Raw genomic sequence first — 22041 nt, 5'->3', positions numbered from 1 at the left:
CTACAGGGCGGCGGCTTCTCTTCTGCTGAGGTGGCGCCTACAGGGCGGCGGCTTCTCTTCTGCTGAGGTGGCGCCTACAGGGCGGCGGCTTCTCTTCTGCTGAGGTGGCGCCTACAGGGCGGCGGCTTCTCTTCTGCTGAGGTGGCGCCTACAGGGCGGCGGCTTCTCTTCTGCTGAGGTGGCGCCTACAGGGCGGCGGCTTCTCTTCTGCTGAGGTGGCGCCTACAGGGCGGCGGCTTCTCTTCTGCTGAGGTGGCGCCTACAGGGCGGCGGCTTCTCTTCTGCTGAGGTGGCGCCTACAGGGCGGCGGCTTCTCTTCTGCTGAGGTGGCGCCTACAGGGCGGCGGCTTCTCTTCTGCTGAGGTGGCGCCTACAGGGCGGCGGCTTCTCTTCTGCTGAGGTGGCGCCTACAGGGCGGCGGCTTCTCTTCTGCTGAGGTGGCGCCTACAGGGCGGCGGCTTCTCTTCTGCTGAGGTGGCGCCTACAGGGCGGCGGCTTCTCTTCTGCTGAGGTGGCGCCTACAGGGCGGCGGCTTCTCTTCTGCTGAGGTGGCGCCTACAGGGCGGCGGCTTCTCTTCTGCTGAGGTGGCGCCTACAGGGCGGCGGCTTCTCTTCTGCTGAGGTGGCGCCTACAGGGCGGCGGCTTCTCTTCTGCTGAGGTGGCGCCTACAGGGCGGCGGCTTCTCTTCTGCTGAGGTGGCGCCTACAGGGCGGCGGCTTCTCTTCTGCTGAGGTGGCGCCTACAGGGCGGCGGCTTCTCTTCTGCTGAGGTGGCGCCTACAGGGCGGCGGCTTCTCTTCTGCTGAGGTGGCGCCTACAGGGCGGCGGCTTCTCTTCTGCTGAGGTGGCGCCTACAGGGCGGCGGCTTCTCTTGCGCTGAGGTGGCGCCTACAGGGCGGCGGCTTCTCTTGCGCTGAGGTGGCGCCTACAGGGCGGCGGCTTTGCTTCTGCTGATGTGGCTCCTACAGGGCGGCGGCTTCTCTTCCACTTTATTTTGATGAAAGGGTGTGACTACCAATGTCATGCTGATTGAAAGAAAAAAATACAATAAAAAGCAATCAAAATATTGTATATACTCCAAAATGCTATAAATGAAAACTGCAGACCGCGAAGCAGAAAACAAGCCTGCACACCACCCCATTGATGGAGGAAAAAAAACTTTTAGGCTATGTGCCCACGTTGCATTTATGAAGCAGAAAATTTCTGCTGCATAAATGCAAGTCCTCTCCCGGAAAAACGCATGCGGAATTCCGCACGCGTTTATCGCGCATTTTTCGCGCGTTTATCACGCGTTTTCCACATGTGGAATTGCCTTGCGTTTTTTATGCATTGGACTAAGGCAATTCCGCTTGCGGAAACGCAAAATTAAATGACATGCTGTGGATTTTTGAACGCGGCATAAACGCTGCGGAAAAATCCGCAGCATGTGCATAGAAGTTGCGGAATCCCATTGGGGACCATGGGGTGCGGATATACATGCGTTTTTCAAGCGTTTACGCTGCGGAAATTCCGCAGCATATACGCTTGAAAAATGCTACGTGGGCACACAGCCTTAGAGGCTCGGAAAATGGCGACACATATCAACTGTTCAGTTCTGAATTTTTTTCACTACTTAAATAAATATAAGAAAAAAATCTATGGAAGTTTGGTATTGCCATAACCATACCGACCTGGAGAATCATGTTGACAGATCAGATTTACCATACAATGAATGCTGTAAAAAAAAACCTTCAGAATTGCTTGTTTTTTTTTTTTTCTGCAATTTCACTGCATTTGGAATTTTTTCGCTATTTTCCGGTACATTGAATGGTGTCACTCAATACTACAATTCGTCCCGCAAAAAACAAGCCCTCAAACTGCTATGTTGACTGAAAAAAAAAATAGAAAAGTTATGACACTTGGAAGAAGGGGAGGAAACCAAAACTGACATGAAGGGGTTTAAAGGGAAGACCTCATCAAAATAACCCGCTGTTCAACTTAGATTTTTGTGTTCCTTGTATCTTTATTAAAAACTAAAAATAATAATTTAGCAGTCTTCACATTGACTTTGTTAGACTCATTCCTCCTGTCCTTTCAGGAAGAGTTTTCAGCAGCCTCCCTTATCATCCGAGTCGGGATTACAGTGAGTTATAGCACCTCTATAGACAGCTGATAACACAAGATTCATCACAGCTGACCTTGCTCTACTTGCACAATGACCTTTGCACACGCTCATTCAATGCGTCTGTTCAATGCTGCTAATGTGTGTATGTGTGCGCGTTTCCTACAACAGCAAGTTAGTGTAAAAAGTACTGCACTGGCCAGTGTGAAAACTGCAAGATTTCTATTTTTTACTTATAAAGTTTGTGATATTAAAAAAATAAAACGGAAACTTGATGTATTCATAATCTTGACAACACATAGTAACCCTTTTTCATACAATTTTTCAGCACTGGTGACGTGATATCAGAAGATGACATTAAACCGGCCCTAATGCCTGAAAAGGTTGAGGCTTCGGCTCTTCAAAATGTGAAAGAAAGTGACGTACAGATCCCAAACTATTCAGGTATGTTATATTAAAGATTCATATAGGAGTGACTACTAAAGGATAGTCCATCAATATCAAAGTAGTGAACAATCCCTGTAAATGTCTACAAAGGGTAAATAGCAACAATTACGCAGTATTTTGAAGAAGACATTTCATTCACGTCAGAGTTTTCAATCAGGCCTCCTTCACACCTCCGCACAGAACACGTCCGTGAAAAAATGGTACCAGTATAATCAGTGTTTCCCATCAGTGTGTCATCCGTGTGTCCGTTTTCCCCATCAGTGTGTCATCCGTGTGTCCGTTTTCCCCATCAGTGTGTCATCCGTGTGTCCGTTTTCCCCATCAGTGTGTCATCCGTGTGTCCGTTTTCCCCATCAGTGTGTCATCCGTGTGTCCGTTTTCCCCATCAGTGTGTCATCCGTGTGTCCGTTTTTCCCATCAGTGTGTCATCCGTGTGTCCGTTTTCCCCATCAGTGTGTCATCCGTGTGTCCGTTTTCCCCATCAGTGTGTCATCCGTGTGTCCGTTTTCCCCATCAGTGTGTCATCCGTGTGTCCGTTTTCCCCATCAGTGTGTCATCCGTGTGTCCGTTTTCCCCATCAGTGTGTCATCCGTGTGTCCGTTTTTCCCCATCAGTGTGTCATCCGTGTGTCCGTTTTTCCCATCGGTGTGTCATCCGTGTGTCCGTTTTTCCCATCGGTGTGTCATCCGTGTGTCCGTTTTCCCCATCAGTGTGTCATCCGTGTGTCCGTTTTTCCCATCAGTGTGTCATCCGTGTGTCCGTTTTTCCCCATCAGTGTGTCATCCGTGTGTCCGTTTTTCCCATCAGTGTGTCATCCGTGTGTCCGTTTTCACCATCAGTGTGTCATCCGTGTGTCCGTTTTCACCATCAGTGTGTCATCCGTGTGTCCGTTTTCACCATCAGTGTGTCATCCGTGTGCTGTACGTGTTTTTCACAGACCCATAGACTTGTAATCACCCTTGTCATCTGTGCTGCTAGAAAAACAATGGACAGGTCTATGTAAAAACCGGGACATGTGCATAACAGCATAGATTGCAATGGGCATGAATGCTAGCCGTGAAAAAACATATCCCAGGCGTACTGGAAACACGGATGTGTGAAGACGGCCTAAGTCTGGATTCACATGTATATATGTTTTGTGGTCCGGATCACGATGTATGGACTGGCCGCGGGTCTCCTGCGCGGAGTTTGACAGCCTCACGTATGCCTACTTAGCTTTCGCGTTGGGATCATGAGACCCGCGGCCAGTCCCTACATCGCGCTCTGTACTTGGAGCGCAGAGCTTAGTGGTGTGAATGCGGCACTACTTCTGTTGTATACATGGCTTAGGCTATAATTCCAGGTGCCAGTGGGAGAAAAAAAAGTCGAGCAGGAACTTGTGACATGAGGTGACAACAAATCCACAACACTTCACTGAAAAAGGGTCACATTTACCAATGCATGGTTAAAATAGCGGTCCCTTCAGGCCTCAATTATATATAATGGCGTCGTCACCGGTGCGAAATACTGATCAAAAATGCACTTGCACCCCTCCCATCCATGAGAAGGTGCATGCTTGTAAGACAAATAAGGCGCCAGTTACACTGGTACTTGTAGTGCCCCATTCTGGCTAGCAGCCCATTGGTCACCCACATACTATAGTGTTGGATTCTACTGTATGTAGATACTATTAGGCGGACTGTCTGTAAATTGATGATTAAGGTGTTTTGCTTGTATAGTTTACTTGCATAGTGTAGGATAGCCATGTGACCGATGGACTGTAAGCCAGCATGGTGCACTACACGTACTCATGTGACAAGCACCTATACAAGCCATAGACTTCAATAAGCAAGTCTCATCTGAACTATGGAAGGGACTAGTGCTTGCTGCAATATCTTTTCACACGAACATTTGGTCTGTAATGAAAACAATCAGCTGTATTGAATACAGTGGCATGTAAAAGTTTGGGCACCCCTGGTCAAAATTACTGCTATTGTGAACAGTTAAGCAAGTGTAACCCCTTCACGTCCTTGGACGCATCCATATGTCCGGTCTTTAGGTGCTTACCAACCTTGGAAGTATGGATACGCCTAGGCAACTTTGCGCACACAGAAGGGCCCGATCGTTGCTATGGCGACCCGATATAGTCATGACGACATCCAGGTCACCAGAGCTAGCAAACTTGCTACACCAAGCTCAGAGCATGATGTAGCAAGTTTGTCTGTCAGTGCAGCGCTGACAGTTTGTACAGCATAGGAAAGCTCCTGCATCCCCTATGCTTTTACAAGCAATCAGCCTGCAAGAAGTGAAAGTCCCATCGTAGGAAAAAGTAAAAATAAATCGTAAAAACATTAAAAAAAATCACAAAATAATTAAAAAATATATATTGTACCTATAAATAAAATGGTTTTTATGAAAAATTATATAAACAAAAAAAGTGCAAACATTTAGGATCGTCGCGTCCAGAATGACCTGACCTATAAAATCGTCCCGCTATACAGCTCCATCAGCAGAAAAAGAAAAATTCACACTCGCCTTTATGAGTTATGCAGTTAGGCACACCTCTAAACATCGTTTTGGGTAACATAAAGATTCCTTCACTTGGTAGCTGCCGCTCCAGTGTACGGTGTAGATAATTTTTCCTTCCCCGATAATCCCTTCCACGTGGATGTATAAAAAAGCAAAGAATGGGGTTTTCTGGCTGGCGCTTCTGTTCCATCGGGGGAAATTGACTAATAAATGATGTGGTCCAGTTTCACTTATTTACCCTTGTGTACAAAACTGACAAGTTTTCAGCAAATACAAAAATTACATTCTTGCCACAAAAATGTCATGTTTTCCAGTACGTCCCCCAGGACAGCACACATGGAGGTAGTCCTTCCTTGACCTATGACGGGACAGGATCACAGAGAGGTTAAAAGGCCCGTCCCACCTCCACCCTCCAGTGTTTTTTCCTATCCTTTGCAGGACAGATGCAGGAGAGGAGTGCGCATCAGAGCGAAGATTACCTGGGAGGTCAGGGGGATCAATCTCCTTCCTTCCCTCTGTGAAGAGGCTTCGGGCTGATACCTCACTGGGCGGGGGTCCCTCAGCCAGGTCAGTAGAGCAGTGCCTCCTGGCTTCACCGCTTCCCTCAGTGAAGGACTCTCGGCATCAAGCTGCATGTGCTCCAAGGTGAAGCTTCCTTCTACGGACTCAGCGGGATTGGGGGGTCTTGGCCTTCCTTTCCCTCTGTCAAGCATTTCGGGGCCGACCCCTTTCTGGGCTGAGGTCCCTCAGCCAGCAGCCAGCCTGTGCATCATTCCCAGTGTGACGCCGCTTCCCTCCATGATGGGCTCTCGGCATTACCAGCTCCCCCTGTTCTTCTAATGGGTGTGGAACCAGCACAGGTAAGTGTACGGTAGATGGGCTAGGCTTCTGGGCGATAACTAGCTTCATGCCTTATGCCAAAGCTGGGCCTAGAGCCCCGTGTGCTAAAGTTTGACTTCAGTTAGTCGCATGTCATGGCTGCACAGGGCCTCATTATTGGGCTTCACAGTTTGACTTATGCCAAGCATGTTTGTCTCTATGTATGGTGGAATAAACACATGCTTCACTATTGTCTGCACACCAGTATCCGTCTAAAGGACACATTATCTCCATGAAGTCTGCCCTCCAGCTGCTCCTCATTAAAGTGGCTCCTTCAGGTGGGACTAGTCTGACAATTGAGGTGTACTACTCAGTTTATTCGGAGTTCAGATGAATTACTCTTGAAACGGAGTCTAGTCTCTTGTCTAGCGCCTTCAAACACAGCTCTAGTCTGTGCCTCTCTACCTCTTAGTGCCTCATGGTGCCTCATGGTACATCATAGTGCCTCATGGCGCTGCATAGTGCCTCATGGTACCTCAGCATACCTCATAGTGCCTTGTGGTACATCATTGTGCATCAGTGTGCCTTGCGGTACATCATTGTACCTCTCTGCATCAGTATGCCTTATAGTGCCTCATTGTACTTTATAGGGCCTCTGTGCCTGTGGCTTTGTGCCTATGGCTTATGCCCCGGGACGCTGGCATCGTGCCTCGTACCTTGTGTCTCCAGCACACCTTTTCACACTTTGCCTCTGGCCTCGATTCTGGTTATAAAGTCTTCATATTTCTGGACCCAGATCCAGCTTCCTTTGCCTCAATCTTTGCATCTGGGCTTAGCCAGAGGAACAACTATGATCTGATTGGCCTAGTATTTTGTTTGGAACAGGGATCTCAATTCATCTACTGCCTTTAAGTACTGAAGTTGTGGTGGAAAGGACACCCATGTCTATTGAGTTTATCCTATAAAATGACATACTACTGTTCCGGGGAGTAGAGAAACCCACGAGATAGATGCTAATCATGTTGGGGGAAAGAATCCTTCCCGACTCCCCATACGGCGATTGGTCTAGTTTCCTAGATCATCCTCCTGTTAAAGATTCTAGTCCCATAGTCTATAATATTTTATGTTTATCAAGGAGGGTATCTCGACCCTCTTTTTGTACTTTTGTTGTGAGTCAACAGTACAGCATGATATGGCAGAAGACCCCGTACTCTCACTAGTGCTACAGCAGTCAGGCGCCTACAATAAAGAATCTGTATCTGGGGTTCTTACCGTTAAGTCCCCGTTATAGTCCCACTGCCTCACAGCAGATAGTTTCTTCCCATCACAGAGGGAGATTATCATTCCTCTAGCTACAGAGGAGGATCCCTGTCACGGGTGCAGTCCGGAGGTACAAATATCACTGAGAAGACCTTTTAGGCCTTTATTTTCTCCAGGCCGAGCCCAAGTTTGATAACTGGTCCTGGATATATTAAAATAAATAAAATTATACATAATGCAAACGTCAACATGAAATTTCTGGAATAGTTACTTGTATAGAGGCATTTTCTAAAGGATACTCTCTTGTGGGAAGAGGTTCTTACCAGTCCCCAGAGTTTTACCAAGGTCCTGGATTATGAATCAGATGTGAATATGACATGATATATGGCACAACCAATGGTAAGGGCATTTATTTAGGCCACTGTCCTTAATTTCAGAGCCCAGACTCGGTGTCGTTAACATCGGCACCACAGTGGGGGTGATCTACGCTTCTCTTATCAGGGGTTCTGATGAGGAGCCCAGCATTGGTAATGGCAGGGGATGTTACCTGCCAGCCTGCATAGTCATTAGTTTCAATAATATCCAGCCCTTAAGGCCTAGAGATCTAGAGAGTAGATGTCTGTGGGCTCCTGTTTGCATTGCACATATACATCAGACACTCGTTTTGGTGATTTATCTTTGCAGATCTCTTTACTTGTCTATATTTCTTCTGATCGTACAGATCTTTTCTATATCTGGCCTGGTTCCTGCCCAGGACTTTAGTCCCTGGAGGCTTCTGTACCCACCCTGGTGCTATTGATTTGGTATTTCTCCTTTCGTGCTGTCCTGAGGGACGTACTGGAAAAAGGGCATTATTCTTACCGTTAATTCTGTTTCCAGGTAGTCCCTCAGGACAGCACCCTTATTTCCCTCCCTTATTTTTATCTTTGGGCTGGCTCGGGATCGGTCGTTCGTTCGTCTGGTCGCCATGGCTCTGGGTTGAGCTGGAGCTGTTAAAGTGGTTCTTATGAGTTTCTAGTGGCTCTTATAGACCATTTGCATCGATCCTTCGGTGGTAATTGGTAAAAACACTGGAGGGTGGAGGTGGGACGGGCCTTTTAACCTCTCTGTGATCCTGTCCCGTCATAGGTCAAGGAAGCTTCCTCCTATCGTGCTGTCCTGAGGGACTTCTTGAAACAGAATTAACGGTAAGAATAATTCCCTTTTTTATGTCTCAGTAATAAAATTCTGTGGGGCACCTATGGGTTAAAAATACTCATTGCACCCCTAGATAAATTCCTTAGGAAGTGGTGTTTCCAATATGGGGTCACCTGGGTTTTTTTCTGCTGTTCTGGCTCCTCAATGGCTCGGCTAATGGAGCCAAAATCTGTAGCGCTGCTTCCCATCTGATACCCACCGTGTGCTCGAACAGTAGTGTACAACCACATATGGGGTATCACTGTATTTTAGTGGAAAAAAATAAAAATTTTTGTTCTTACAACTAGAAGTTAAAAATGCTCAGTACGCCCCTAGATAATGTATCAGGCTTGTTTAGATTTTCTTTTGAATACTTCAGATGCTGAATTTTATGGTGAGGACACAGGAGAGGTTTTCTTCTAATGACTCTTCCATGAAGGCCATATTTGTGCAGGTGTATCTGAACAGTAGAACAATGTACCACAACTCCAGAGTTTCCTAAATCTTTCTGAAGGTCTTTTGCAGTCAAGCGGGGGTTCTGATTTGCTTCTCTAGCAATCCTACGAGCAGCTCTCACTGAAATTTTGCTTTGTCTTCCAGACCTTATCTTGACCTTCACTGTTCCTGATAACTGCCATTTCTTAATGACATTTCAAAATGAGGAAAAGGGCAACTTGAAAACACTTTGCTATCCTCTTATAGCCTTCTCCTGCTTTGTGGGTCTCCAACATTTTCATTTTCAGAGTGCTAGGCAGCTGATTAGAAGAACTTGTGGATGCTGTTTTTTGCTACAAGTTAGAGGAGGCTGGGTTTTTATAAAGCTGGGACATTTGCATCACCTGGCCTTTCCTAATGATGATCGTGAACAAGTCTTAAATCTAACAGGCTAATTAAGGTCTGAAACCTTGGTCAAAGTTATCTGAGCACACACATCTGTAAGGGTGCCCAAACTTTTGCATTGGCCCATTTTCCTTTTTGTTATTTTTAAAATGTAAAAAATGACAATAAGAAAAGGAAATGTGTCATCTTAAACTTCAGGGCTTTTAGAGATCATTTCATCGTCAACTTGCTTAACTGTTCACAAACTTTTACATGCCACTATAAAGTTGGTCCGAGTGATTTCAGTTTTTTCATGGAGAGCACCAAGACTAAAAATACATTCTTATCCCTATGAAAACCATTTTACCGTCAATAGTCGCAGTGAATCCTAGAGTACATTCCAATACCCTAATTGTGGATAAACCGTGGGATTCTTCAGTGTCCGCATTGGCCGTGAGATTTTTAACAATATCTGTAGGGTAAATTGACAAGGGCTGCATATTTGAGTTTGGGATAGCATGTCAATTTAAGGCCTCATTCAGATGTCCGATTTTCACAGGGGCTGTGCACATGTCCATGTTTTCCAGACCGACTGGTTAGAAAAAAAATTAGAGACCTGTCAGTTTTTGATCTGAGTCACGGATCGATATTACCCACACAAGTCTATAGGTTCATGAAAAATGAGAAAATCACTGCTGGTAAAAACGGACCTACTGACCAAACACTGATCCTTTTTTGGCATAATGCACAATGTGGATATGTAGCAGGAACTGGAGCTGATATGGGGATGTGCAGCCCAGGCTGTTTAACTCCTTGCATGCCATTAGTCCAGCATATAACTAGTTTTGCAGAGGCAAAGGGCTCCCTCTGTCACCAAACGAACCCCCCCACACCCTCACATGCTGATGTGACAAGTATGGAATCCAATTCCAACTCCAATTCCCAAAAATTTGGGATGCTGTGTGAAAAGTTACAAAAAAAAAACAAGAATGCAATAGTTTGTAAATCTTATTTTAATGAATTTAACGGCCTTCACCTCAATCTCGAGCCATGGCGACTTGGTGGATGCACCATCTGTAGAAAGATCGATCTTGTGCAAGCCTAAATAGGTCCACCAGGGTCTTCTCCATCGTTTTCTTGACCGTATCAAGCCATCGGTCTCCTGTTTTTCCTCTTCACCTTGTTCCTTCTCATTTTCTGACCATGATGTCGTTCTCTAGTGATTTTCTCTCTTCGTATGATGTTTCCAAAGGATAAATTATTTCCAATGGGACATAAAACACAGATCAGAAGGTGAAAGTTTGAAATTTTTTCCATTTCTTTTGAAAAAATTAATTAATTTCGAAATTGACGACAGCAACACATCTCAAAAAAGTTGGGCCATGTCTACCATTGTGTATCATCCCCCTTCCTACAACAGTCTGTAAATTTCTGGGAAGTGAGGAGACAATTGCTGGAGCTTTGGGAGAGGAACGTTGTCCCATTCTTGTCTGATGTAGGATCTTGCTGCTCCTCAGTACTGGGTCTTATTTATCAGATATTTCATAATGCGTCACATGTTTTCTATTTGTTGAAAGGGGTGAAAGCGGACAACCCTTTTATTGAAATGATATTTAAAAGCAAGTATCTTTTTTTTTTTTTATTGCAGGTGACGAAGACCTAAATTATATTCTGATAGACCAGTTCCAACCAATGTTTGGACCAGCAGTAAGTAAATATATATTGGTAATTTTTTTTAAGAAGTTATTAGTGGATTCAAAAAGCCATAAACTAGGTAGTTAGCTTAGTGTATAATCATATGTTCCATAAAAATATGATCTTGCCACTTATTTAAAAAAAACAAACAATAACCAACAGTAAGTAATTTCCCAAACCCCTAATATTATGGATCTTCTTCACTCTTGCACTTTTAATTCACTTTTCACCTTTGAACCAGTAACAGTAGAAGTTACCAGGCTCCTTGCTACTTGCCCTACTACCTGCACCAGTGACCCTATTCCATCAGAGTCCCTTTATATGTATATGGCATTATGGCATCACCTGTAATGTTTAACTTCTCTCTTTCATCTGGTTTCTCTCCCTTCTTTTTCAAATACGCTGTCATATATGCTTTACTAAAAAACTAACATCCCTCAACAGAAGTGCAATGATAGCTACAGACCTGTCTCTAAACGCATGGATCGCTTGGTCTACTCTTGTCTAGACTGCTATCGCTCTGATAACTCTTCTTGACCCTTTACCATCCGGTTTCCATTCTTTACACACTGTGGCTCACCAACTCCTATTCACTATGCTCCTCTCTATCGGTCTCGAGGATACCACTCTCTTGGTCGTCTTCCTTTCTCTCTGACGTCTCTTTCAGTGTTTTATTTGCTGGCTCTTCTTCCTCTTCCCCTTATGCCAGTATGACATTACACACGAACCGTGCTAGGATCCAAATACTGGTCCTGACTGTTTGGTCTCCTCAATGGAGCTCCATCGGCATATTTGAAGCAGTTTTATCACGTTGAGATACTCGGTGGTTGGCTGAGTCTTTTGATCCTAGCTCAGTTTGTGTTTCACCGATGTGGTGTTTCTCAGCGTTTATTCGTAGGTCCCCTCCTCTTTTTTTTATTATCTGCACTGCCCTATTGGACAAGCTGTCAGCAGATTTATCTTTCAGTACCACCCTACCCATGCCCTTCATTCTGCTAATCATCAAAGACTAATGTACTCTATAATCCAAATCTTCCACTTCTATCTGCAAGACTTTTCTCATGCTGCACCAGATCTCTGGAATGCACTACCCTAGACAATCTGCTTAATTCCCAGTGTCACCGTTTAAGGCATCTTCTAAAAAACATCTGTCCCCACTCTCCATGCAATTTATATCTGGACTTATACTTGTCTGGTGACTGGTTCATGCATCGTTATTTGAAAACCCCAATTTATTTATTATACTGATGACTGGACCATAGAAAGCAAGCACTTTTTACCTTTTGTTTCACGCCTATTTCCTTATCAAGTGTGAGCTTATGAGTAGGGCCCTTAATCCTTAATTGCTGAATTATGTCTTACTCTGTAATGTCTGATATTGTCTGTACGTCCTCTGATGTGTAAGGTGCAGCGGAATATGTTAGTGCTACATAAATAAAATAATCACTATTAATGGTTGAAACCACAGGCAGGTTGCCAAAGCAGCGTGTTAGAGATGCTGTTCCTTTAGCTGGTTTTGTGTTTATGGGATAGGAAATATAGTATCACATGATTGCCAGTATATGTAATAGGACTGCTAAAGCCAAGCAGAATTATCTTATCTAAGTGTATAAGGTTGATGAACAATGGCAATGTGCTCACCTGATAGGGTTGTGTGTGACACAGGCACTAATATTGCATAGTTGGCATCATCCACAGATAAGTATAAATTGTACTATAAAGCCAGGAATTGTGGACTTCAATTACGCTGCTGATTCCAAAAAATATCCAAAGACGAGATAAATTTAAGTGGTTGATTGTCCACGAGTTTCAAAGTCAAAACTGACTCCTTCCTCAGGACAACAACATGCAAATTTGGGGTTGTCCAGACAAAATATACAGTTAGGTCCATATATATTTGGACAGAGACAACATTTTTCTAATTTTGGTTCTAGACATTACCACAATGAATTTTAAACAAAACAATTCAGATGCAGTTGAAGTTCAGACTTTCAGCTTTCATTTGAGGGTATCCACATTAAAATTGGATGAAGGGTTTAGGAGTTTCAGCTCCTTAACATGTGCCACCCTGTTTTTAAAGGGACCAAAAGTAATTGGACAGATTAAATAATTGTAAATAAAATGTTCATTTCTAGTACTTGGTTGAAAACCCTTTGTTGGCAATGACTGCCTGAAGTCTTGAACTCATGGACATCACCAGACGCTGTGTTTCCTCCTTTTTGATGCTCTGCCAGGCCTTCACTGCGGTGGTTTTCAGTTGCTGTTTGTTTGTGGGCCTTTCTGTCTGAAGTTTAGTCTTTAACAAGTGAAATGCATGCTCAATTGGGTTGAGATCAGGTGACTGACTTGGCCATTCAAGAATATTCCACTTCTTTGCTTTAATAAACTCCTGGGTTGCTTTGGCCCTATGTTTTGGGTCATTGTCCATCTGTAGTATGAAACGACGACCAATCAGTTTGGCTGCATTTGGCTGGATCTGAACACACAGTATGGCTCTGAATACATCAGAATTCATTCGGCTGCTTCTGTCCTGTGTTACATCATCAATAAACACTAGTGACCCAGTGCCACTGGCCGCCATGCATGCCCAAGCCATCACACTGCCTCCGCTGTGTTTTACAGATGATGTGGTATGCTTTGCATCATGAGCTGTACCATTCCTTCGCCATACTTTTCTCTTTCCATCATTCTAGTAGAGGTTGATCTTGGTTTCATCTGTCCAAAGAATGTTCTTCCAGAACTGTGCTGGCTTTTTTAGAGGTTTTTTAGCAAAGTCCAGTCTAGCCTTTTTCTTCTTGATGCTTATGAGTGGCTTGCACCATGCAGTGAACCCTCTGTATTTACTTTCATGCAGTCTTCTCTTTATGGTAGATTTGGATATTGATACGCCTACCTCCTGGAGAGTGTTGTTCACTTGGTTGGCTGTTGTGAAGGGGTTTCTCTTCACCATGGAGATTATTCTGCGATCATCCACCACTGTTGTCTTCTGTGGGCGCCCAGGTCTTTTTGCATTGATGAGTTCACTAGTGCTTTCTTTCTTTCTCAGGATGTACCAAACTGTAGATTTTGCAACTCCTAATATTGTAGCAATTTCTCGGATGGGTTTTTTCTGTTTTTGCAGCTTAAGGATGGCTTGTTTCACCTGCATGGAGAGTTCCTTTGACCGCATGTTTACGTCACAGCAAAACCTTCCAAATGCAAGCACCACACCTCAAATCAACTCCAGGCCTTTTATCTGCTTAATTGAGAATGACATAACGAAGGGATTGCCCACACCTGTCCATGAAATAGCCTTGGAGTCAATTGTCCAATTACTTTTGGTCCCTTTAAAAACAGGGTGGCACATGTTAAGGAGCTGAAACTCCTAAACCCTTCATCCAATTTTAATGTGGATACCCTCAAATAAAAGCTGAAAGTCTGAACTTCAACTGCATCTGAATTGTTTTGTTTAAAATTCATTGTACTAATGTCTAGAACCAAAATTAGAAAAATGTTGTCTCTGTCCAAATATATATGGACCTAACTGTATATCTGACTTATCAGTAGGATAGGTCTCTATCAGATCGAGGAAGGTCCACCACCCAGCACCCCAATCTTCAGTTGTTACAAGAGGCTGCATATAGAAGTCACTTCGGACTCTATCTGGCCTCGGTTCCGATGGTGTTAGTCTTCTTAGGCATCCTCTTACCACACAAAACTCTAAAAAGACTGGACACTGCCAGAACGAAGGCCAGACGGAGTGAGAAGCGTTTCATCTGCCTCATTAGTGAGTGGCTCCGTCTGAGGTTTTTCCTGGATCGCTTCTTTTGGAAATTTCGGGCAGAAATCCTGGCATAAGTGCTCAGCGTAGAGCACAGGATAAATGTGATTAAAAAAAAAAACTTAATGTACCTCCAAAATGTTGGCAATAAAAATGTCAGCTCATCCCACAAAAAAAATCACACTCTGATCCATCTGACAAGGGAAATTTAGGGTGTTTCCACATCTCAGGTAGCTCAAAAGGTCTGAAAAAGCAACATGATTCTCTCAAATAAAATCCCGTGATCTGTTGTGCCTAATGCAAACACAATCCTTGCTGTGGGGCCCAATTAATCATTGGGATTGTCGATGGATTCAAAGAGATGTACAATTTCCAAGATTAGGTTACTTCTGTTTTTTTTTCAGCTGTTTTGGCACTTTAGGAGCTCTGTAAATGGTGCCTGTAAGCTTAGAACAACAAAATCTAGATTCCAAAAGCGATAGTGAGCTCCTTCCGTTCCAAGCCCTCTGTGTGCACAAACAGTAGTGCAGAACCACATATAGGGGTTTTGCCTCGTTTGGCATAAATAGCATAACAAATTGTGAGGTCTACCTTTTCTATTACCCATTACACAAATGAAAACTTAGAGGCTAAAGCAATATTTTAGTGAGAAATGCGTAGCTTTTCATTTTCACAGCCCAATTTTGTCAAATTCTGTAAAGTATTTTTGTGTTAAAAATGCTTACTACATCCCTAGATTAATTTGAGGATTTTAGTTTATGGCACCTCAGGGGCTCTGGAAATGCAACATGGAGTCTGCTATATATTCCAACCAAAAGTCAAATAGTACTCCTTTTCTTCTAAGCCTCTCCATGTGCCCAAACAGTGTGGGGTATGGGCACATTTGGGAGTAATTGTGTAATAAACTGTCACCACTTTCTCCTATTATAATCCTATCAAAATTTGGACCTGAAACAAAATAGTGGAAAAAAATTAAATTTTTCATTTCACTTTGTGTTAATTGCTGTGTAGCTCCTGAAGGGTTAACAAACTTCCTGACAGCAATTTTGAATACTTCAAGGGGTGCAGTTTTTCAAATTGTATCACTTTTTGACAGTTTTCTAATATATAGGCCCCTTAAAGTCACTCTGAAACAGAATTTATTTGTAAACAAATAGATTTTGGAAGTTTTCTTAAAAAAAAATTGCTGCTAAACTTTTAACGCTTCTAAGACCTTAACAAAACAAAATCAAATATATTTGAAAAATGATGCTGCCATAAAGTACTGTAGCGAAATGGTAAATGTTAAATAACTTTTTTGTGTAGTATGACTATCTGTATTTTCTCACCGATGTACAATGAGTACGGAAAGTATTCAGACCCCTTTAAATTTTTCACTTTGTTTCATTGCAGCCATTTGGTAAATTCTAAAAAGTTCTATCTTTGTCTCATCATTCCAGAGAATCTTATTTCTCATAGTCTGGGAGTCCTTCATGTGTTTTTGAGCAAACTCTATGCAGGCTTTCATATGTCTTGCACTGAGGAGAGGCTTCCGTGTGGCCACTGTTTTATAAAGGCCCGACTGGTGGAGGGCTGCAGTGATAGTTGACTTTGTGGAACTTTCTCCCATCTCCCTACTGCATCTCTGGAGCTCAGCCACAGTGATCTTGGGGTTCTTCTTTACCTCTCTCAACAAGGCTTTTCTCCCACGACTGCTCAGTTTCGCCGGACAGCCAGGTCTAGGAAGACTTCTGGTGGTCCCAAACTTCTTCCATTTAAGGATTATGGAGGCCACTGTGCTTTTAGGAACCTTACCACTACTTTATTTTTCGCCGAAAAAACTAAAAAAGTAATTGATGAAGGTTTTTCTTTGGGTATACTGACAAAAAAAGAAACGGAATTCCTTGAGGTAACATCACCCATTATTCCTATCATCCATGCGCTACCTAAAACACATAAATCGTTATCACCTATTTCTGTAAGACCAATAGTGTCAGGAATAGGCTCATTAAATGAGCATTTGGGCGCATGGCTAGATAGTGCCTTACAATCATTGGTACAAAGAATACCAGGGTTTTTATAGGATTCTCGTGATGTTTTGCGTATGTTTCAAGATTTCAAATGGTCCCACAGATACACCTGGGTTTCTTGTGATGTTTCTTCTCTTTACACCAGCATTCCCCAACACATAGCTATCATGGCTGTCCAATACCACCTGGACAGGTACAGTTCTTACACACCTGAACTTAAAGAGTATATAGAAAATGTGCTCTTATTTCTACTCCGCCATAAGTATTTTATGTTTAATGGAAAGTTCTTTTTGCAAATTAGCGGAGTGGCGATGGGAGCCAAATTCTCACCATCCGTAGCCAATTGGTGGGAACAGTGTTTTATGTATACTGTCCATAATCCATTCTCATCTTCAATAAAACTATATGCTAGGTATATAGATGATATGATCATTGTCTGGGAGGGGGCGGTATCAGAGATTCCAAATTTCATCTCTTACCTTAATGACAATCAGTTTAACTTGCATTTTACACACATAGTCATCATGGTGAAAAAATGGTATTCCTGGATTTGGAACTTATTGGTGTCAATAATTGCACAATTGTAACTAAAACCTACAGAAAACCTTCAGCAGGTAATACAATTTTGGGTGCTCGTTCATTCCACCATTTTCATGTTACCAAAGCTGTTCCTGTGGGTGACTTTATTAGCGCTAAGCGGAATTGCTGCTCCAGTGCCAGCTTTGACATAGACTCCAGGACTGTCAGACAGCGCCTTTCTGATCGACACTATCCCAATTGGAGCTTAAACTTGGCACAACAGATTGCAAACACTAGGAATAGGACGGACTTCATTAATAAAACTAGGATGAAATCAAATAAAAAAAACAGCTTGCCAGTTTTGGTTCTTACCCATAGTCTGCATTTTAGGTCCATTTCCCAGATAGTGCGACGCAATCTACACATTTTGCAAGATGATCCCGTCATTACAAACATCTTAAAAGATGAAGTGAGAATAGTACCAAGGAAAGCAAAAAACGCTAGGAAATGTATTATCGCCTAGTTTGCATGTAAACCATCACAAAAAACCCACATCTCAAACATGGTTGTCATTAAAGGGTTATTTTAAGTGCGGACAAACTCAGTGCAAAACCTGCACAGTGTCGTTTAAAACCAATCATTTTTACAATTACGATCAGAGTGAAAAATTCAGTATAAAAAGCTTCTTAAACTGCAATAGTGATCACGTAGTTTGTTTCAGAATGCACAATCTGTAACCTCAAATATGTTGGTTCAACTATCCGTAAGCTCAAATTTAGAATCAGGGAGCACCTTCATGACATTGAAGAGCCCACAGATAGGAGCATCTCTAATATCTCAAAACAATTTGTGGAATGTCATAATCGCAGTAATTGGTCTGCGTGTATACGCGATAGAACAAATACTGAAACATATTAGAGGCAGTAGTCATACTGATGCGGTCCGCAACAAAGAAGCTTTCTGGATATTTTCTCTGAACACATATGCTCCATCAGGGCTTAATCTCAGACGAGAAATTATGTTACATTATTAAAAGCATAATATTCAGCCCTGAAAGGAAAGAGAGAAAGGAGAAAAAGGATATATACAGTACAGACCAAAAGTTTGGACACACCTTCTCATTTAAAAATTTTTCTGTATTTTCATGACTTTGAAAATTGTACATTCACACTGAAGGCATCAAAACTATGAATTAACACATGTGGAATTATATACTTAACAAAAAAGTGTGAAACAACTGAAAATATGTCTTATATTCTAGGTTCTTCAAAGTAGCCACCTTTTGCTTTGATGACTGCTTTGCACACTCTTGGCATTCTCTTGATGAGCTTCAAGAGGTAGTCACCGGAAATGGTTTTCACTTCACAGGTGTGCCCTGTCAGGTCTAATAAGTGGGATTTCTTGCCTTATAAATGGGGTTGGGATCATCAGTTGTGTTGTGCAGAAGTCTGGTGGATACACAGCTGATAGTCCTACTGAATAGACTGTTAGAATTTGTATTATGGCAAGAAATAAGCAGCTAAGTAAAGAAAAACGAGTGGTCATCATTACTTTAAGAAATGAAGGTCAGTCAGTGCAAAAAATTGGGCAAACTTTGAATGTGTCCCCAAGTGCAGTTGCAAAAACCATTAAGCGCTACAAAGAATCTGGCTCACACGAGGACGGCCCCAGGAAAGGAAGACCAAGAGTCACCTCTGCTTCTGAGGATAAGTTTATCAGAGTCACCAGCCTCAGAAATCGCAGGTTAACAGCAGCTCAGATTAGAGACCAGGTCAATGCCACACAGAGTTCTAGCTGCAGACACATCTCTACAACAACTGTGAAGAGGAGACTTTGTGCAGCAGGCCTTCATGGTAAAATAGCTGCTAGGAAACCACTGCTAAGGACAGGCAACAAGCAGAAGAGACTTGTTTGGGCTAAAGAACACAAGGAATGGACATTAGACCAGTGGAAATCTGTGCTTTGGTCTGAGGAATCAAAATTTGAGATCTTTGGTTCCAACCACCGTGTCTTTGTGCGACGCAGAAAAGGAGAACGGATGGACTCTACATGCCTGGTTCCCACCGTGAAGCATGGAGGAGGAGGTGTGATGGTGTAGGGTGGGGGGTGCTTTGCTGGTGACACTGTTGGGGATTTATTAAAAATTGAAGGCATACTGAACCAGCATGGCTACCACAGCATCTTGCAGCGGCATGCTATTCCATCCGGTTTGCTTTTAGTTGGACCAGCATTTATTTTTCAGCAGGACAATGACTCCAAACACACCTCCAGGCTGTGTAAGGGCTATTTGACCAAGAAGGAGAGTGATGGGGTGCTACGCCAGATGACCTGGCCTTCACAGTCAGCAGACCTGAACCCAATCGAGATGGTTTGGGGTGAGCTGGACCGCGGAGTGAAGGCTAAAGGGCCAACAAGTGCTAAGCATCTCTGGGAACTCCTTCAAGATTGTTGGAAGACCATTTCCGGTGACTACCTCTTGAAGCTCATCAAGAGAATGCCAAGAGTGTGCAAAGCAGTCATCAGAGCAAAAGGTGGCTACTTTGAAGAACCTAGAATATAAGACCTATTTTCAGTTGTTTCACACTTTTTTGTTAAGTATATAATTCCACATGTGTTAATTCATAGTTTTGATGCCTTCAGTGTGAATGTACAATTTTCATAGTCATGAAAATGCAGAAAAATCTTTAAATGAGGGGTGTCCAAACTTTTGGTCTCTACTGTATATGTTGTCATTTTTTACATTATAATAATTGCAAAAAGGAAAATGGGTCAATGCAAAAGTTTGGGCACCCTGCATGGTTAGTACCTAGTAGCACCCCCTTTTGCAAGTATGTCAGCTGGTAAACACGTTTTATAGCCAGACAAGAGTCTTTCAATTCTTGTTTGAGGGATTTTCATACATTCTTCCATGGAAAATTCTTCCATTTCTGTGAGATTCCTGGGCCATCTTGTATACACTGCTATTTTGAGGCCTGGCCACAGATTTTCAATGATGTTCAGATCAGGGCACTGTGAGGGCCATTGTAAAACCTTCAGCTTGCGCCTTTTGAGGTAGTCTATTGTGGATTTTGACGTGTGTTTAGGATCATTATCCATTTGTAGAAGCCATCCTCTTTTCAACTTCAGCTTTTTTGCAGATGGTGTTATGTTTGTATCAAGAATTTGTTGAAATGTCATTGAATCCATTCTACCTTTTACCTGTGAAATGTTCCCAGTGCCATTAGCTGCAACACAACCCCAAACCATGATTGATCCACCCCCATGTTTAATGGTTGGCAAGATGTTCTTTTCCTGAAATTCTGTGCCCTTTTTTTTTCCACACATATACCTTATGATCATTGTGGACAAAGAATTCTATTTTAACCTCATAGTCCACAGGAGCAAAAGGAACAGAACTATTTAAATTTTATATTTAATCCAAAATGGAGGCAGTGTTTATGAAAAATATACAAAGGTTTTACAAATGGAGACAATACAGTAGAGAATATACAGTTACACAAAATAGAAGTTAACAAAAGAAACTTACTATAAAGACTGCAGAGACTATTCAGTATAGCTGGAGCGAAGCGCTCCTATGCCCTTTAAGCGAACGTGACCCGTTTTACACATAAATATGTACTTCCAACATGAGTGCTGACCCACCTTCGGCTGGGTCTTTTATGTTGAAGGGCTCCAGCCTTCATATTTTTATTAGAATCTCTTAACTTCTGGAATAACTTCTCGCTGGTTGATCACTGAAGCTTGCAAGTGATGCCAAATTTTCCATTATGAATTTACCTTTCTTTAGAGACCACACAAGACATAGCTGCGGTCTGTTATTTTGTACTTACCGCTCACCGGAGGGGCATACTGCTATGGAAAATTATGCATATTGTTCCTTGGCTGACCCTGCCACTAAAAATGTGTCCCATTATTATCGGAGGTATAGAACTTTAGATATTCCCTATTTTGCGTCGGTGCCGGACAGACTGCAGATTTCTGCTGAATTCTTTTTACGCCCAGCACTATTTTTCTCACCTAGGTGTAGATTTAGCGCAGGTCTGTGTCACTGGAAAATACACTTGCATGTTAATTGGGTTTGCAACCTATCTTTGTACTGGCATTTGCCTCTTAGCCACTTCTCCTGTGTGTGCTAATTTGCATGCAGAGACAGCTTCTTTTACGTTGACAAATGGTGGATAAGGGAGTGGGGAGAGGGGCTTCAGGGGGAGAGAAAATATTTTCTTAATATTTCCTGTGACCTCTTCTTAATATTTTTGACAGCCCATATTCTCGAAAATTGAGAAATGGTTTTTATGGCTGAGATTTGTATACCTCACGGGCTACGCAAATTTGACATGGTGCTTTAAAAACAATTCTAGTAAATTTTGCACACTTCTTACTTTCTGAGCCCTGTCATGTACCCTAACAGTAGTGTATGTCCACATATGGGAAATCAAAAAAAAAATAAAAATAAAGATGTGTAACAACTTGTGGGGTGCATTTATTTTCTCTTACTATTTGACAACATTTAAACATGGGGCTAAAATAACATTTTTTTGGAAAAAAAATGCAACCCAATATAGAATTCTGTGAATGTGAAATACCCCTGGGATTTAAATGTTAACTAAAACCCCTTTTTTGGGGGTTTGTTTTTGGTCTCTTTAGGCATCTTTCTAGTATTTTGGCATCTCAAGGCATCTTAAAATTCAAATGATGCCTGAAAAAAATCCTAATTAAAAAGAGGCCCGAAAGTCCTCAGGTTGCTCCTTCATTTCTGTCCACTCTCTCCAGTTCCGCAAGCTCAGCGCCTCGGGGTAACCCTTGATTCTGATCTCTCCTTCAAACCTCATATCCAAGCCCTTTCCACTTCATGCCAACTCCAACTCAAAAATATTTCCCGGATCCGCACATTATTCAACCATGAATATGCAAAAACACGCCCTCAC

General features: G+C 42.7%; 1 protein-coding gene across 1 annotated transcript in view; it reads left to right on the top strand.

Moving 5' to 3' along the window:
• The window catches only part of LOC141155381 (piRNA biogenesis protein EXD1-like), a 107950-nt gene that overhangs the window by 4268 nt on the left and 81641 nt on the right, over positions 1-22041 (top strand). The window contains exons 3-5 of the mRNA XM_073642252.1: positions 2078-2122; positions 2430-2545; positions 10779-10837. Coding sequence (XP_073498353.1) covers positions 2078-2122; positions 2430-2545; positions 10779-10837 — 220 coding nt within the window. The remainder of the gene's footprint in view (positions 1-2077; positions 2123-2429; positions 2546-10778; positions 10838-22041) is intronic.

The sequence above is a fragment of the Phyllobates terribilis genome, unplaced genomic scaffold (genome assembly GCF_046119375.1).
Source record: "Phyllobates terribilis strain yellow unplaced genomic scaffold, ASM4611937v1 Scaffold_7__3_contigs__length_470593459, whole genome shotgun sequence".
In the NCBI taxonomy this organism is placed as follows: Eukaryota; Metazoa; Chordata; class Amphibia; order Anura; family Dendrobatidae; genus Phyllobates; species Phyllobates terribilis.
The sequence above is the reverse complement of the archived record's forward strand: the minus strand, read 5'-3'. Positions and strand labels throughout refer to the sequence as shown.